This window comes from Poecile atricapillus, chromosome 2, assembly GCF_030490865.1.
Source record: "Poecile atricapillus isolate bPoeAtr1 chromosome 2, bPoeAtr1.hap1, whole genome shotgun sequence".
Lineage (NCBI taxonomy): Eukaryota > Metazoa > Chordata > Aves > Passeriformes > Paridae > Poecile > Poecile atricapillus.
Window position 1 is genome coordinate 131283426 of NC_081250.1, and position 19398 is coordinate 131302823.

The 19398-nt window shown below is 38.0% G+C and overlaps 1 protein-coding gene across 1 annotated transcript in view; it reads left to right on the forward strand.

The window, feature by feature from the left end:
• Positions 1–19398, forward strand: part of CPQ (carboxypeptidase Q) — a 146614-nt gene that overhangs the window by 25897 nt on the left and 101319 nt on the right. Inside the window, exon 3 of the mRNA XM_058833233.1 lies at positions 3745–3952. Coding sequence (XP_058689216.1) covers positions 3745–3952 — 208 coding nt within the window. The remainder of the gene's footprint in view (positions 1–3744; positions 3953–19398) is intronic.

Genomic DNA, 19398 nt, shown 5'->3' on the forward strand with positions numbered 1-19398 from the left:
GGGCTTGTTTTTCTAAAAATCTGGTTGGAGCATTGCAGGAAAGCTGAACTAATTCCTGGAGAGTTTTAGAAAACAACATGTTTTTAAGAGACGTGTTATAGAAGTTGAGAGGGAAAATGTTTTCTGAGCTGATTTTAGAAGATGTTGACCTTAAAAAAGGTCTCTAATCTTACTTAGCGTTGAAGAATATATTTACATTTTCCCTCCGCTCCCAAGGCCTTCTTTCCTTTGACCTGTCCCAACAAATACCTTGTCTCCAGACATACATATCTACCTTTGTATTGTATGACCCATGCAAAAAAATTCTAGGTTTTCTGTAACTCTGTGAAAGAAGCTACCTTGCAAATGGGCACAAGACAGTGTTTGTGGGCTGTATGTGAAAGAAGCCAGGGGCATGGTACTTTTTATCTGGAGAGATGATCAAGTCTGAAGCACAATGGGAATAACCAGACTAAGGTAAGAAAAGCTTGGGGCTACTGCTTACATGTGTTTAGGGTCAGCATAGAATACAGTGTACCTTGATGAAGCAGCTCTGGGCTAAATTAGCTTTGTGGGGAGAGCTGACAGTAGCAATGGAGGAGTCTGGGATGTTGCTGGAGGTGAGGCATGAGGGTGGCCTGATGTGGCTGGTGTGTGAGGCAAGGCTGTGATCACCACTGGGTTTCCAGCACTGTAATTGTGGTGTGGTGTTGTCCCTGCTCTACCATGAAGAACTGACTTGTTTTCCTGTCCTGATATCCTGATGCCTGGTTCTGATGAACAGGGAGGTAACATCCTGTCTCCTTGCTGTCATGACTACAGAGGCCAGGACATGTTTCAGACACATCTCCAGTTTCAAAATTTCCATTGTATCAGAACAATTAGATGTGTTGTTGACTTTTTGTGTTGCTATTTCTTTTCCAGCTTTGTCTTGTCTAGGCTTAAAATTACTGTATTGTAATTGTTTTAAGGAAAAATTGCCTTGCCCATCAGCTTACTTATTTGACAGTGGCAACTTCAGTGCATGTGGATCAGTAGCATTGCTGTTCCACAGTGTGACTTGTAGAAGAAATCATAATTCTTACTTTAGTGTGAAGTAATTGAAGTTTAGGAGGTCGACTGGAGTGAGTTGTTTGCTTGCTGCTATTGAAAAGAATTTATTGTCAAATTAATTCCGCATTTTGGTTTTGTTACTGGATCTCTAATCTGTCTCCTTCCTTAAATGGGGTTTCTGAAGAATTCTGTTCAGTAACACACAGCGAATAATATAATAATAGGTGTAAGAAAGAGAGACAGTATCTTTCAACATGGGAAGCAGAGACATGAGGCACTGAATTGGTAGGAGACACTAGGGTAGATTTCTATTAATGTGCTTAAAAGCTCAGTAAGGTGAGACATTTCCAGTTTCTAAAGGGAATAATTCATTCTCCTTAAACTGCTAAACTGTTGGCTTTTTTGTTTCATTTCTCCTTTTGCACAGAAGGTTTAAGGGTGGTTTGTGTATGTCACAAACTATGTCCACATTGTTAAGATAAACATTGCTCTTGTCACTTCAGTTGAAGAATCTGAAATGGTGTAAAATGGCACTAAAATGCGAATGAGTAATTGAATTAGTCAGAAGCTATGCAGCAGTGAAGTTTTACATTGTTACAGAAAGCACTGTAATTCATGCTTTATTTATACCATGCTGCCATTAAGTTAAACTTGCAGAGAACGTTTGATTCCCAGTAATTCTTACTGTACAAACTCCTGATGCCTGCCATCTAGGAAGGGCCGTAAATGTATTTCAGCATTCTGTTTCTTAGGAAATATAGATACTTACTAGATGTCTGTAGCTTTCTTAAAAAAACTTTTCATAGCTGGTGTTTGTTCATGTATGCAGTAATGCCCAGAAGAGTTACATTCCTTGCTTCCTTTGACAAACAGTCACCAAGACGTGTGTCCTTCCAGTGCCTGCTGCACTATCCCAGTGGAGCACTGGGGAGAGATAATATGAAATACAGATTGCAGTATCAACCTTCTGAGACCACAGCTTCTCTTGTGGAAAATGAAATTTTGCAGATACCTGGCTTTATTTCCAGTGGCATGGTTTCATACCCAAAATTATCCTGTTGCTGGGATGTTCCTTAGAGGCTGAACCTGCCATTAATTATAAGCAGTTGGAGTCCGCTAGCATGCTCACCTGCCTGCCAACAGCAGCTAGTAATATGTGAAGGTGGTTCTTTGGTTTGCCTCTCTAAAACATTGCCAGGTTAAGGTAAGAATCTGAATAGTTAAAATTTTTATGCCTGTCACACTAGGTTATTTTTGTAGCTAAAACTTGCTCTTGTAGCAGTAAATGTCTGTTGAACTCTTAGTGGTACATTCTAATGAAACCAAACTTCTGTGGAATGGTTTCTTTAAGGTTTAGAAGTGTGGTTTCTTCTTAAAAAAGCCATGAGCCTGGGCACACTGATGCTGGGAGACATTACCTTCCTATTTTTCTAAGAGTTTTTCTCTTTTATTTGTGACTATATATGACTAATAACTCTTATTTCTAAGAGTTATTGTGGTCTTAAATACAAGTCTTTGAAATCCTCTAAATAGTTCTTATTTCACACACAAAAAAAAACCAGAGACCAACCAACCAACCAGAAAAGAAAGACTTTTTCAAGGAGAATAATATTATTCATAAAAACATGATAGTTTCACTTTATTCTGACAAATCCTTGCTAGAGGATTTGTAATTCGTTTCAGTTTCCATTGATGTATTTTGTGACTATTAGGTGAAATGTACAACACTAAAATTTTGGACAACCATTACTTCTTCTGTATTTAGAAGCAAAGTACCCAACCCATGTTGTTAAGCAGTCTCTACTTACCTCTGTAACTAATCAACAAAATTTTATTTTAAGCATTGTGGTCATTTTAATGAATTACTTCTCAAATGCTATGAGGTATAGTTCCTCAATTAATGTCCTTAAAAATTAGAAGGATTCTCTGGCTTATCTATAACATTCTTTGTTTTTTCAAGTAAGATAATACAGCAGTTTAAAACTATTCCAGCTATTAAAAACAAAGATCTGGGTGGGATCTAATTTAGCATGTGTGAATAGTCCTACACAAGAACCTGCCTGTGTTTTCTGTATCATGAACTGGGAAATGTAGATTCCTGGAAAAACTCCCAGAATGAGATCCAATAGAACTGTTATATTCTCCTGACTTAAATATGGAGATGATATTATGTTATTATTAAGCACATTGCAAAATTTGTTGACACTGCAAAACTTTAATTTCATTTCATTTATGGATTAAATAATTTTATAGGAGTTAGAGTCTAAAAATACAGGCTTCCTGCTGTTAAGCTAAGTTGTTTAGCAACATATCAAAACATTTCCACGAAAAGATTACTATATTTTTCTTTAATTAATCGCATAGACAGCTTTTGCAAATGTTTTTGCACTATACATGATTACAATGAGGCATTAAAGCATATGCATGAACAAAATTCTCCCCGCGTATCCTTCTTGCCCTTCAGGTTATGTTTTAATACCAGCCTGATAGCATTGTTTACAGAGGTGTGTGTACTGGATCAGGGTTCTATTGCATCTATTTGATACTGATCCCTAATGAGGCATTTCACGTAGTCTTCCTTTTTCAGAAAAAAAAAAAACCTCACGCTGATCTCCTGAGTTCTGCACAGTCCATGCATTTCTGTCTGTTAGAACTGATCTTAGGAGAGCTATAGGAAAGCATTGCTAAAACCACTGTAATATTTTGTTTCAGGAATTACAGCAGAAGTCATAGTTGTAGCATCATTTGATGAACTGCACAAACGAGCTCAGGAGGCCAAGGGGAAGATTGTCGTCTACAATGAACCTTTCATCAGTTATGGTGAAACTGTGCAATACAGGTTACAGGGAGCAGTGGAAGCTGCTAAAGTTGGAGCAGTGGCATCCCTCATTAGGTCTATTGCTTCTTTTTCTATTCACAGGTAAGCATTTTTCTCTTTTCTTCCTGTAACTCACATTTCAATGTTAGCTGACATGTCATTTCTGGGCAGGCATTTTTGTTCTCTGTGACTTAAACATTGCCAGTTACGAGTGGGTGTTTGGTTTTGAATCTATTGGCTTCACAATAGTTATTTTCCCCTGTGCTTTGTCATTCTTTCAGAATGTTTTTTTTTTGGTTTTGTTCTTGTTTCAAGTTTTGTATAATATTTGTTTTAAAGAACTTTCTGCATTCTCAAGGCTGCCGTAAATATTCTGAGAAGAACCAAAACCAAATGTCTTTGGTGACAACAGGCTGTCACTGATGATATGAACTGGTCGTTCTGTGTGTTTGACTAGAATGTATGAGTACAGTTTTCAACATCATGTGAATTTTTTTAGCATGAGGCTGACTTGTACTAGATGAAGGAGTAGTCTGCTTTGAACATAATTATTTAGAACATTTTAGCAGCAAGGTTTGTAATTCTCACACTACTTTTTAAGTAAGGTGTGTGGAAATAACAATTTTTTAAGAGATGTAAATATTTTTAGATTTCTTAGTACATTATTTGTTTATCACTGTAGTATCATGTTACTGAAATTATATATTTTAGTTTTCTGGTTGGTAACAATTCCTTTTTTATCTGTTATCATTTATATTTTGTTAAAAATTATAAATTTTAAATTTATCATTTTTATCTATTTTTTATCAGGGTTTTTTCCAACTCTGAAAGCTTACTCTTAAAATGCTTATCTAGTTTGAAAAAGACTACTTGAGGAAATGGAGAAGGGTTCAGCCATATAGTGGAAGGCTGACAGATGCACAATGTCCTTTAACGCAGTATTTTAAAAATCTTACACTGTTATTGGTGACCTTAATGCCTGAAGTGATCTTTGTGTAGGAGCCTGCTGGCTGTGATGGGAGTTCTGGTCAGGCAGGCCCAGACAGCAGAGCTGGACTGAGGGCTGGATCAGGACAGGCCCATCTGCCAGCCCACAATCCTGTCCCTGAGCTGCAGCCTGAACAGGACTGGCAGGGCATTAAATGATGCCAGACACAAAGCTTGACTGCTTAAACTGTAGAGCTTTGTTAATAAAATCATTTACATAAGACAATATGAAAGATATCCAGTTTATACCAGAGGTGCTATATTTTGTAACATTCTTCCTTTGGCAAAGTACGTATTCAGAACAATGGAGATTGTTTATTCCTCCCCCTTGTTCCCCACCCAGTAACTCTTTACTCACAGAGGAGTCATTGGCAGTAGCTAACCTGTTCCTGAATGTGTGCCACAACATAACCTGGACTTGTGCTCTGTTTAGGTAACACCATGGTTTCTTTTTGATCTCTGCTCCTAGGTTTTCTTTCTCCAGAAGTCTAGCCTAGTAGGTGGAAAGCATGATATAGCTTTGGGTCTTTCTTGAGGCTGGAGCTGGGAAATGACTTGGGAGGCATTTGGAGTCATGCTTGAATCCACTTCTACAGAGAGAACATGAGTGGTCACACCTCAGCAATATGAGTGCAAACTTCTCCATTTGTAATGCTTCAAAGAGTCAGAAGTCAGTAAAACCAACTAGCTGTATTGGAACACATGCAGAGAGCAGCTCTGCTGCCTCTGTAGTTGCTTGGTAGCATTTTTATATGCTTGTCCTGGTTTCAGCTGGGATAGAGTTCATTTCCTACTTAGCAGCCGGTGCAGTACTGTGGTTTGAATTCAGCCAAAACAACATTGATTGAGAGAACAACGTTGATAACACACTGATATTTTGGTTCTTGCTAAGCAGTGCTTTACCCTAAGTCACGGACTTGGGTCTCATGCTCTGTGAATGAGGAGCTGCAGAAGCTGGGAGGGAGCACAGCCAGGACAACTGACCTACACTGGCCAAAAGGGGTATTTCATAACATAGTATATCATGTTCAGTATGGAAACTGCGAGGGAAGGGAGGAGGGGATTATGGCCAGAAGGAGTCAACCACTTTTTGTGAACAGTCTGGGCATTGGTCAGAGGATGGTGAGCAATTGTATTGTGCATCACTTGTTTTTTGGGCTTTACTTATTTGCTCTTGTTAGGTTTTGGGTTTTTTTGTAATTAAAATGATATTTTTTATTATAATGGTTTTTTTCATACTGTTCAACTGTTCTCAATGGTCCTCAACTCATGAGTTTTTGTATTTCTTTTTCTGAGTCTTCTTCCCATCACACTCAGGGAAATAATGAGTGAGCAGCTGCATGCTACTTAGTTGCCAGCTGGGGCTGAACCATGAAAATGCTCCACATTCCCCTAAAGAAGTCAAAATTACCTGTTAAAAATGCTTTCTGAAGTATGAAGCACTCGAATTCAGATACCGTCCAAACTATTATTAGTGTATTTCCTGGTGTCCAACAAATGTGATATTTACAATGTATTTTCTAATACTTGGAATTTGCTAATAAAGCTCATAATCATGAACAGAGAGTGGAATGTGTTTCAGAAACAGTTTTCAAAAAAAATACATGGTTTCAAAATAGCCTTATATGGTATCAGGAAAGAATACTGCAATCTATAATATGTTGATTTTCTGAAAACCAGATGATCTTTCCTATCTGTAGTTAGGGTGCTATGCAGAATTGTTCAATTGAAAATTACTGTATGTTCTGTTTGCTACAGTGTTTATGGAAGTGCATTTAGTATGTAATGAAAAGCTTAGAGAAGCTTAGAGGTGAGGAACAGAGGTGGAAACTGAAGGAACTGGCATTACAGCTGTTTCAAAATTGAATGGAAGTAAATGCCAAATACATATTTATTTAGAAGTATTGAATCCTTAATTGATACTGGGAGCAGAGGTGTCATTCCCAAACACAATTTCAAATGTAGATGCTGCCACAAAGCATTTTTTACTGTGTACTCTCTGTACCCTCTTCATTTACGTTCACTTAGGGGTTTTTTTTAATATGGAATGGATTGGTTAATGTATTCTTTCTTGTAGTACAGGAGGTACTCAGGTCCAGTCCCTCCCTTCAATTACTCAGTGATGACTAGATCTGTTTCTCTTATTTTTAACGAGTTGGTATTGCTGTAGGCGGGATGGATTTTCTTATCTCCAACCATTCTCCTATGTTTTCTTCTAATCAGCAGCTGTGTGTCTCCTTGTCTGTCCTAGCAGCATGCTGTGCTGGATGGACTATGTGCTGGTTGGGGTGCTTATCTGTCAGTGTCTGGGGCAGTCTTTGTTCAAGCCACTTGCCTTTTTTAATTGGCTGGTGGGAAATACTGCTTTGCTGCAGGGAATAGTGTGTTAGTGAAAGGTAAAAAGCTAATAAAAGGTTTCAAATATTGTGAAAGTCCTGCATTCTTGAATTTGTATGCTGCTGCATTGTCAACCACAGCATTTACTTCCTTGGCCTGTGTGTTTACATCTTCACTGATAATACAAAAAAATGATAATGAGATTATGGAGTTTTCCAAAACATCCTGGAAACATCTTAGAAGAAAGTATCCTCCTTCTTGCACTGCATTATCCCAGTTTCAGGTAAATGAAAGGTGGAATTTCACATTTTTTCCTAAACTATATAAAGTTTTATGGATGGGGTTTTTAGTTTTATTTTTTGTTTGAGGAGTTTTGCTTCTTTGTTTGTTTTTAAAATTTTTCAACCCCTTTTCAATAGGGGACTGCTTATTGTTATTTAGTTACTCTATTTGCTGGAACAATGTAAGCCACTTTGTGGTGTGATTTCTAGGTAATCTTGCAATATGAGTAATATTGATAGGTTAAAACTAGGTACTGTCATTCTAGGCTTATTAGGACTCATTATTAAAGCTTACTTCGAAGGTGGAATTGGTGAAATCAAATGACTTCTTTTGCTGGGTACTTGATGGCTGTTCCATGTTCCAGAAGTGGCAGCTGGCTGCCACATTGTCAAGGCAAAAGGTGTGAAGGGAATCTTTGACCCGGGGACAGTTTATTTTTCTTTAAGATGTGGTAGTATAATCATGGAGTAATGAAAGACCCTGGGGACTCAAGCATCCCAATTCTTAATAAGGGCAAGAAGGGATGAATGTCATTATACTCAGAAAAACTCATTGATGTCTTTGTACAAGGACTCATGACACTCATAGGTGACAGGTATTTGCTTTGGAGTTTCAAGGAGTGGATTCATTAATTTTGAACAGTGTTGCTAAGTGAATAGGAAACAAAATTAGCAACCACATCTTCCTTGACCTATGAAGAGATGACAGACGTTACATGGTACTGCAATGTTATGTGGCAGTTGTGTCTCGTGGCATTGTCTGCCTCTTGTGTTAAATGATTCTCTTGTTACTTTATTGATAGCATGTAAGAGTGGGGCTTTCTATGTACGAGAAGGTAACTGTAATTAATAGATAATTGGTAGAAGGAACACCCTGCACTAGACCAAGTTGCTAAAAGCCACATCCAACCTGGCCTTGAGCACTGCCATGATTGGGGCATCCACAACTTTTCTGGGAAACCTGTTCCAGTGCCTCAGCACAGTCACAGTGAAGGATTTGTTCCTAATATCTAATCTAAACCTAATTTCTTCAGGTTTTTGCAGAAAAGCCATGCTGTGAAATGCCAGTGTCCATAAAGGAGACAGAGGAGTCCTGCAACTTTATTAGAATAAAGGGAGAGAGTCCATTAGGCCAATCCCCTGTGGGGTCTCTCTGAGGTTTTGGAGGATGCAGCCTCCTTTTATCCTAAACTCCTGACCGCATGTTGGCCTCTTCCTTTCCACGCTGATGAGGTACCAGGGAAGTACAGCCTTCCCGAACCACCTACCACATATTCCCCCCAAAACACGTATCGTCATTTTCCCCTATAGTTCAGAAGTTCAGACTGTCTGGGTTCTGCGCATCCACCAAAAGTTCAGACCATCTGGGCTCTGCAATAGACTTTGCACAGACCCATTTCTCCTAATACCCTGAAGTTAACTGTCTGGGTTCTGTAACAAACTTGGTGGTTTGGTTTCCATGGAGACATTAAGACCCAGCTCAAAGACATTAACACCCATTTCTCCTAAAGATCGCCACAGCCATTCTGATTGATTCTTTCAGACCTAGTCATTCCTGAGGACATTAACATCCTATCCTCAGTGAGGACCCTCATCCATTGAGTGAGTCTTCAGTGAATACATTAGCACCTATTCTTCCTATCAGTTTGAAGCCATTCCCCCTTGTCCTATCACTACAGACCCTTGTAAAAAGTTTCTGTCCATCTTTCTTGTAGGCTCTGCTTCCCAGTAACAATTTTCTGAAGCATTGGCAATTTGGTGGTGAAATATTTAAATGTGGATATTAGGAGTTAAGGGTAACAGAAGTATTTTTAATGAGCCTTCTCAAATAATATACATTATTGTAGTAATTAAACACTATCTATAATATCTGGCCTTTTGTAGAAATCTGGGTACTTACCTCTTTTTTTCCTGTTTTAATAGAAAATAGCACTTAGCTGTGCTGAGATTAATGAGACATACTCTTACTGTAGTGAAAAATAAACTGATGGGTGTTCCCAGTTCATAGTGGATGTTTTTTACAGTGAAAATACTCAGTTTACAAGGTATGGTTGAAGTTGAGCAGTAATCTGGATGACCAGTCCCATGCTTTAACAGGCAGTGTTATTGAAGAAAAAGTGATGACAAAACTGTTTTCTGCTACCATAGTCTTACTTTTTCATAGCAGTTGTTCTGTTTATTAAATAATCAAAGTGAAATAAGATAGGAAAAGTGTTTAGCTGTAAGGCTCCTGAAATTATTTGACTGTAATAAGCTAGCCATAAGTCTGGAATTTTTGTTTTCTAGCTGTATTTTATGAAACATTTCGTAAATAAAAAGGTGTCATTTAACTCTTGAAATGGTTCAGTATTTATTCTGCGGTGAATGTACTCTCATGAATCTAAAACTTTCAGTAAATCCTTCCATTCTTCAAGAACCACAGATTAGATAATGTCATAACACTGTATCTTGTAATAATAACTCTTTTCAGGGCTCAAGAAAGAAGTAAAATTGAGTGCTTTCCTGAGAACTCAAAAAGGAAGTTCCCAAGAATCCTCAGGATAAATGCCAAGAGCCCCTTTATTACATTTTTTTAGATGCTACAGAGCAATGCAAGAAATTCAACAGGGAACATATTATGAGGCCAAAACAGACCAAGTAGTACTTTGACACAATCTAGAGACTCTTAACAAGGACACATATTTGGTCAAGTTCTTTTCTTTTTGGACTAAATTCAGCATCTTATACTTACCTGAAGTAAGTGTTTTCCTTCACTGTTTCTTTCCTTCTTCTGGTTACACATGGCCAAGACACACCACCAGCTTGTGAAGCTCCAGTAACTCTAATCAAAAGCTTTAGCTGAAAGTTGAAGTCATTAATGGCATGGTATAACTCAAGATTTATGACTGAGGTTGCATAGATGATCTGTGTCAGTACATAAGGTGCAAGGCTAGTACATCATCTCATGAAATGTGTGTGAATTTGAAAACCATTTCTTTTCCACTGCATTTCTTAATAAATTGCATAGTTAAGAAATTATCTTAATTTCTCCTTTTTGTAATCTAGCTTCATTTATTTTCTCCTACCATGTATAATCATATATACCTTTTTGTATATAAATTGTTTTCCTTTGTATTCCTTATGGCTTTTTAGACCTTCATGCCCTTCTCAGTCTTGCTGACAATGTCAGGTCAGCTCTCAGGTGCTATCACAGGGACTTTTCACCGTATCATCTCTTCCAATGCTTGATCTGCTGCCTTTGGTTCCAGACATGAGAACAGCTTGCTAAAGAGATAATCTTTCTGTCCCTAAAACTCCATGTCAAAGAAAAGTAAGGACTTATTCACATCAGTAGTGCCAGATTCAGCTTCTTCTTCTTGCTCTGCCATATTTTCTGAATTCTGGGATGATTTAGTAGTTTTACTAGGATTTCTTTTGCTTTTGGGTTGGCTTTTGTTTGGTGGGTTGGTTTAGTTGTTTGGTTTTGGTTTTGTTTTAACAGCAAAGAGATGCATCTCACCCTTAAAATGAATATTCTGTCTTAGAAATGGTATCTTCCTATTGCGTCCTGAGCCCTGAAGCCTCCTTTCCCTCCTGTTCTTCCACTATGAATGCCAGTATACCAAATTTTCTGCTGCCGTCTTAGGAGTCTTTCTTCTTGTGACACATTCTGCTGTCCACGGAGGGGAAGCAGTGGCATGCTGCCTAGGCAGCATCTTCCATCTGCTTTGCACAGGCTCGGGGAATGCACAGAGCATAAGGGCAGCAGGAAGCTGTGTAAGGATTGTAGAGATGCAACAGGAGTGATACAGCATGACTGAAGAAATCAGGAAGTGCCAATTGTGATTACTTCTTACTTACTGGATTAGACTAGGAACAAGAATTGATTGTAAGAAACATCTCAATGAGATACTGTCCTAAAGCAATAGCCTGTGGCAATGGGATACAGCAGTATTGTCTCCTGTTCTATTAAGGAAGCAGGGAACAGTGATAAAACCCTTATTTGGGGTCTAACAAGCGAAAATAAGAGCAGCCCATGTTTTAAAAGTCTCTGGGGAGCTTGTGGAAGGATTCTATTTATGTTTTATAGCTCTGTGCATGTTGTCTTGCTGCTCTTAGACATATGAATTGGTGGTATGCTGTGGGGTTTGCTCTGCACTTAGAGGCTTTCCCTCCAGGATGTCTGTAAATTTTGTTGACTGACAATTTGTTAATTTTTACTGTGTTTCCTATGAGCCCTTCAGGCCAACATGCTGGACTGAATTCTGCAGTGCAGTCTTTCTGCTCACTTTTGGGCAAAGCCTGGCTGTCAAAAAGAGAAGAAGTCGTTAGAAGAAATGGAGCTTACGTTTTAGGAGATGATCATATTGTACAGTGGGTTCTTGCTATTTGCACAGCGATTAAGAAGTCAAATTTCACGTAGCTTCGTAATAGTGAGAAATCTGTAGATGTTTCTTCAGTCTCAATCTCTCTTTGGCTTTTACCAAACTTTTTTCCCTCTTTTTGCTTTGAACTGCATAATTGGGTTTTGGTTAGGTTTTTCTTGTTTTCAATAGATGGGATGTGACATCTGCAATCTCTGTGTAATTTCATACACCTGGCGTATTTTTTTTCTTACAAAGTCACTAAAATGATGATGAGACTAATAAGAGCTTTCTCTACCTCCTCCTAGTTTTGACTCCTCCTGTTCAGGAATATGTTCATGTAATTGTGAAGAGTTTCATCCATTTAGTGTCTAGTCATACAAGCAATATCCTGTAACTTGGTAGAGGTAGATAAAGAGGTAATAAAATCTTTTTTGATAGACTCTGATATCTAGAAAAATGCTCTGAGGATAACAGTTCTATTGAAATCCTGGCTTCCTCACCAATAACTTCCCAAGGCAAATCTTTAGCAATGTAGCATTCCATTGGATTTTTTCTTGTCTTCTGGACTTTCCTAACATTACTTAGTCATATATTATGTTGAGGGCTGGATGGCCACCCATAGCTCTGATGATCTTGTTTGAATACCATGAGCATCCACTGATTAGGTTCGGTAGTATTCAGAAGTTAGTAAGTTTTATTCCATCTTTGCATTACTGCTTCATGTATATAAAGATGTTCAGTATATAAAACTTCCAAGTTTTGGCTTTCATGTACTGGTCTATAAGGAGTTACAGCTGTGCTTGCTGTGGGTTGACCATCAGGAACTTGAGCAATTTCCCGTGATTTCCTGTTTCTTCCTAATCAGCTCCATCTTTCTTCAGTGCTGCCAACCTCTTCTGAGTCTGTATGACTTGTGGTGCCTATGAAAACCTGTTAGTAAGTTCAGAACCCTCTGACATGGTTATAATGTCTTTACCTATGAACTTCAGGTTTGTTTTAATGTCCTCACATTGGACATTGAAAACCTTTGGTTTTCTTGATTGCACCAACAATTGTCTCACTAGTATGTGGTGAGCATATTCATGGAGGATTGAAGGAAAACCTGACAACACAAAGGCAGATAACGATTACAGAGAGGGATCTGAGTAATACAGTGCCAGTGAATTTGTTTCACAATTTGTGTATTTATTTTCAGCTGCTGATAAGATCTGAGAAGTATGTGGACTGTTTTTTTTCTCTGTAATTCTCCACGTTTCTTGTATAAAAGTGCAGTAATTGTGGACTTTATCTGGAGTATTCATATCCAGACCACATGAGCGTTTGGCCCTGGACAATTGGAAAAGATTAAATAGTCCCACAGTGTTTGTGCCAGAATGCTACAGAATTGATGTTTGGGGTGTCCTCGCCTAATACTCTCCTTTTTTCATAAAAAAAAAAAAAAAAAAAAAAAAAAAAAAAAAAAAAAAAAAAAAAGAACGAAAAAAGAAAAAGAGAGCGAGAAAGAAAGAATAAAGCCTCTGTTTCTTCATGCATTCTAGGATTACTTTCCAGGTACACAGCACCTCACTTTTTAAATTCTAGTCCAGGCAATGCTGAAACAGCTTGTACAGAGGTTTATTATATAGATTCACTTTCCTATCCGATTTTTTTCATGTATTTTTCCATTATTTTCATGGTTTTCCAGTTCCTATTTCCCACTGAGTATTGTTTCTACTTCCTGTATTACTCAAGATACTTTTTCTGAATCTGTTTGGCATTATTCTTAATTTGGTGATGTTACTAAAATCCATCTACATATTGCAAAACCATTTCAGCTTATATATACTGAAGTACTATTTAGGAAACATGTTGTATCTGCTCCAAAGTCCCTGAAGTACTCTTTCACTCTTTCCAAGGTTTACTGCTGGTTTCCAAAAGTGAGCACAGGTTTTCGCAGGGACTTTGGCTGGATTTATATGCCTGTATACAGCATGAAATTTTATTTTGATATATAGCTTTTTACTTATGTAAAACAAGCAAGCAACCAAATATAGGTGCCAATTTTAAAATGTATTTGATTGCTAGTCAGCTGTTAGCACAGTTTATCTCTCTGGACAACACCCCAGGCATGCAGAGGATTTGGAAATGCTAATTCCTTATTTTGTTTTACCTTGTATGCTTAAAAATGTGTACGGTTTATTCCAATATGTTATGATTTCTCTTTACAAGAGTGCTTGCTCTGTTTTTCAGAGGGCAGGTGGCCTCTTCTTTCTGCTGTTTCTTCCGCTTTCCATAGTCTTACTTGTGGCTTGTCCATATGGCAACATATTTCTATGCTCTTTCATTAGATGTTGTCTTCCCATGGGATGGCCTCACTCTGCTATGTTATCTTTACTACAGCGTATGTCAGACGTTTAAGTATGATTAGCTAGACCTATTTGTATGATGAAACCCCTTGTTTATGGCACACAAATTTTGACTTGTGTTTTTAGGAAGTCAGAGGTAGTTGTTCCATAGCTGTTGTTTAGAATTGTTTTCTAGATGTAGGCTGGTGTTGATGACCAACAGTAATAATGGGTTCTTACCTGTAGAAACAATGTCTTGTGCCTCAGAAGTGTAACCATTTCAATTACTTTAATCCGTTTCTCTAGATTTGTTTTCCCTTTCAAATCCAATCAGTCACCTGCATTTCTCTTATTGTGTCCATCTTGTTGCATCAAATACTAATGCTTTTGTGTTGCCTGCAAGGTACAGCTAAATGGTGAAAATCCTTCTCCATCTGGTTTATTAAATGAGAGGTGCCAACTCCTGTCACTGCTCTGCCAGTGATGCCAGCTTTGATTACTTGCCTGTTGTCCACTCCTTCAGGCATCTTATACTTTCTCTCATTTTGTTTCTATTTTTAGGATGATTGTACAAACCTAAAGCCGTAACTTTGTTCTCTTCCAACTTTGCTTTTTAAATCTGACTTCTGTTCAGTATTTATAGATCGTTTCCTGTAGCTGGTTAGGTTAGTAGAGTCTGTGACTTCTGCTAAACTGTTTCGCCTTGCCTTTATTTCCTGGTCACTATCCACAGTACTTCTGCTGTGGCTGTCTGATGTGAATACTGCAAATACCCTGTGAAACAGAGAGGGGTTGTCTTTTACATGCTTCTGTTCATTATAATTATTATTAAGTAGGATTAAGCTTTGACTGCACTTCATGGCTTTTTAATCCTTTGTGAATGCAAAAGGAGAACTTTTCTTCTAAGAATAAAGAGCATAAAGGAGCCGCATAATTTCTGACATATTTCTATTTGGATTTCTTCACATTAATTTGCTTGTGACTGTGAAGCACACAAAAATACCTCAACAAGAAATATTGGAAGTATGTACTGTTGAGCTCTGAAAAATCCAAATTGATTCTAGACATTTGTGCACCAAAGAACAAAAGGATAAGGAGGGAGAGTAATCAATTAAACCCGGGGTTTCTGAAGTTCCATTCATCACTCTGCCTTGTGCCCCTGCGAGATCCTGAGCAGGTCACAGTATTATCTGTCTTTCCCTGTTTATAAGCAATATTAATACTTCTTGAATGTTAATTTAGAACAGCATTTGTACATTGTTTACTGTAAAGAGGACAACATTAAAAGTCAACTCTTCTAAACTGTATTTAAGTAGTCAATAGTAGATTCTGCAACAATTTGCACATGCCAAAACCAAGTAAAGGTTGTATTACCACATGACTACTGCTGATAAATAATCCATTATATAACTGTGGGGGGTTTTTTAGGTTGATTGTTGAGTTCTGCTAGATTGAGATTCAGATCTGTGGGAAGGCTCTGGCAGGAAGTGAATGACAGAGAATACAATTCATTACATCAGAATATCATATTTTCAAATTTAAAGGTTTAAAAATAATTTGTTGGCTGTACTTTAAAGGATTTGAGTTCAATTCAGCATTAATTCACCATGAGAGAGTTAAACCCACTGACAAGAGCCCGAAGGAGCTGGAATTTCAAAAAAGTAACAGTCTTTTCCTTAGTAACAGTTTTATATCATCAAGGACAACATGAACTTTAGAAATCAGGTTCTGGGATTCAAATGTGATTTTGGCAAAAATCTGAGTTTTGGAAACAGTGAATTCCCAGGAGAGATGTGAGGAGGTTTTAGTTGTTCTTCTGTAATCTGTGTATTGCTTGCACCTCTTCAGGAGATACATCTTTGAGGAGAGTTTGTGTCTCCCTCTGAGTATCTCTATCTGCAATCTCTGTAGAAGGAAAGAACAATTTTCAGGGCTCTGAGTTTGGGATTTTGAGAAGGCTGCAGCTGCTGTTGGGGGGACACTGGAGTGCCAAAAATTATGTGAAGGGACCAAGCAACTTGAGTACGTGCTCTGTATCTCTATAAAGGGCATCAGGAGCATGTATATTTTTGCTCAAGCTCAAAGACCTTGAGAAGGGACTCAACACTGTCTGTACAGCCAGAATCCTGGGCAGTCGAGTTCATCTGAGACCATCCAAGGCTTTAACTCCACAAAATTATGGGGATTTTTCCCCCTCTTCTTTTACTTAGTTTATAATGCTGACAATCTAGGAGAACAGAAATGATGTGCTGCAGTGTCTGAGAGAATGCTAACATTTCAGTCTTGCCAGAAATGCAATTGAATAGGCAGACCCATGAGAAAACTTTAGCAGAGCTACTTGGAATAACAAGTGCAGCTGCAACTTTTGTTTTTAGAAGTATAACTGTTTTTCAGTGTCTAAAATTAGGTTCCAGTCTTGCAAATCTTTGTATGGTACTTCTGAGTGACAATCAGTGATGGATTCCTTTAACCCTTCTCATACAGAGTGGCATTTTTTATTCCTTCACTGTTTTGATTTACTTAATGGAGTACCTTAACAGTGAAAGGATGCCAGAATCCAGGCAATTGCAATAAGATGACAAGGAATTGGAGAACACCATTGGAAAGCAATGGACTTGTAGGTGATGTTTGTCTGTGGAAGTTTTCTGAGAAAAGAAGGAAGTCCATTCAGTCCTCTAGGATCTCCCACATAGGTGTCTGAAGCCTTTAGATTTGTTTAGTTTTAGCCCAAATGTGTTTGTGGCAGGAATTTTAGCCGCAAATGCACTATTATTTCCACCTCCACATGAGTTTTTCAGGCCATTACTAAGTTTAACTGGGAGCAGGGCTTGTGAGCTGGAGTCTGACTGTCATGGTTTCATAAGGATGGTCTCCTAGACAGGTCTGTTTCCCCCAAAAGCTTGACAAATTGTAAACTTCCAAGGAGAAGTTGTTTTAACAGCATTTCTGCAGCAAAGCTGCTCAACAGTTCCATAGGTCTGGCAGCAAGAAGTGCTACCATGTGGTTTGCAGTGTATTCTGTGTCACATCAACCATCAACTGTTCATTGCAGGTGAACAGTTCTGTGGTTAGATCAAGGATCAAGCACTGTCCCCTTAAAACAGGAGTTTTGTTAATACTGGTATTAATCAATATATGGGCTATATCACAAGATTCACCTGCAGGTCAGTGAAACTTTAGCTTGTTAAAAGCCCACTTGGAGAGCTGGGTGTACAAAGGCTTTGTAAACTGCAGGTGATCTTTGGGCTGCACTTACAGAGCAATTGCTTTAAACTATTTGATAAATAGTTATGACTTGCAGACGTTCAGGTTTGTTCTGTAGAATTCAGTATTTGTTTATAGACAAGTTAGATTTGCAACAAGTTCAATTTCCAGTGAATAATTTAAGTAACTCCACTATGCTTACACAGAAGTGTAGTGTAGAGTACTTTAGAGGAAGAAATTTTACCTTGACAGCTGCAAGGTAATTCAGCCTGTGTATATTAGCTTAAAATACAGTTCTGCTTCTAAAAATCATATGATCCACTTATTTCTAAGTAGGTATAGTTTTTTTTAATATTTTCTATTTATATTATTCATGAAGTTATATACATGGTCTCACCGTTAACATTAATCACTCATAGTCAGGAAGATAATTTTTTTTCACAGTGTACTTTGTGGGGTGGGGGAATAATAACTACTTAGTACCTGAGCATTGGGAAGAGAATTACCACTTTTTATTCTGTTACAGTCTTGCAGTGTTGCACTAAGTGATCTTCAGTGTTCTCCTGTATTAAGCCCTAAGGCTGTGGGCTGTACACAAGACTGTGCAGGTGACTTGCAGCATGCCTTTCCTCATGGAGGCTGCCTGAACACGAGTGAGACCCTGGACATATGGGTGGGGAGGAAGTGGGGACACCTGTGGTCCTCTCTGACAATCACATTCTCCTAGAGCTACCAGCTGTCACTTTTCAGGTAGTCTGGAATCTCATCATGTCCCTAAACCTATGTCACTCCAACAATTCATCTGATCTGACTGGCTGTGTGCCTGTATCTTTTGGTTCAAGTCCAAAATCATTTGCATATTTTAATTATGTACAGACTGTAAAAGTGATGATCATTATTGTACCAGCCTCCAACATGCTACCTTTTTTCCAAAAACATTTTCCTAAGCAACATGGATCAACTAATGAAAATGAGAGGAAATTACGTTGTTTCAGATAGTCCCTCTTCCAGCACACACTCTCATAGGCACTCTTTATTAGATATTAAAGAAACCCATAAAGTGCAAAAGTAGATTTGAGAATAATCTTTTCTCTCTCATTCAGAAGCTGATGAAGGAATTTCTGTATCTTCAGGATTAAATGGGAAGAGGACAAATCGTCAAACATTAGGCAAAACAAAATTACTATAGTGTATGTTGAAGAGCACAACAAACTTGATAGCAAAAACAAAACAGTGAGAACGTTGCATTCTGTCAGCAGTTTATCTTTTTCTTTTGGGGAAGGAAAACTACTTGAATTCTCAAGACTGAACTGCTTTCTCAGAAAACCCCTACATTAATTTCCTTATGAAAACTGTTGTGTACCAGGTGTTCTTCCTGTGTGCTCCCCAAGAAACCTGTAGGAGAAGAAGATCCTCAAAACTTATTCAGTCATACTCTCAATCATGGTTTGTACTGTTGGTTTTGTTGGGTTTTTTTAAGCCTGACACTCTTTGTTTCCCAGACACAACTAATTTCCAGGAAAGGAGCTGTTAAGAGGAAATACATACCTATTGGGACAATTTTTATTTAATCTGATGTAGATTATGAAGCTTTTGAGAGAATCTGCCGCAGTCAACAAATACAGCTGGGGAAAGAACACTCATGCTTGGCATTTTGCTGGGCTGCTCAATATTTAGTTGTAGTTTGCCAGAGTTAAAATACTATAATGAATTTTATAAAGACACTGTTTCTAAAAAAACTTCTCTGCTTACAGTGCATTTCAGGTTCAAGAATGAAAAATTCAGGGTGTCTGTGAGTTCAGAGTGACAGGCAAGACTTTCCTGAATTTTGGAAATAAAAATATGCCATTTCTTGGAGAACAAGTTCATCAAATAAGTGTAATACACTATTAAAGTTTTTGTATCACTTAGGTATTTATAGTGCATTTTACATTGCATAACTGGAGTTGTATAGTGTGTGAAGTGGATAACAGGCAAATGTAATGATCAGGTGTAGTTAAACACTCCCTTTCAAGTGTCACTACTAAAATTTCTCAGTTGAGAGGAAAAATAAGTGGTATGCCCCTATG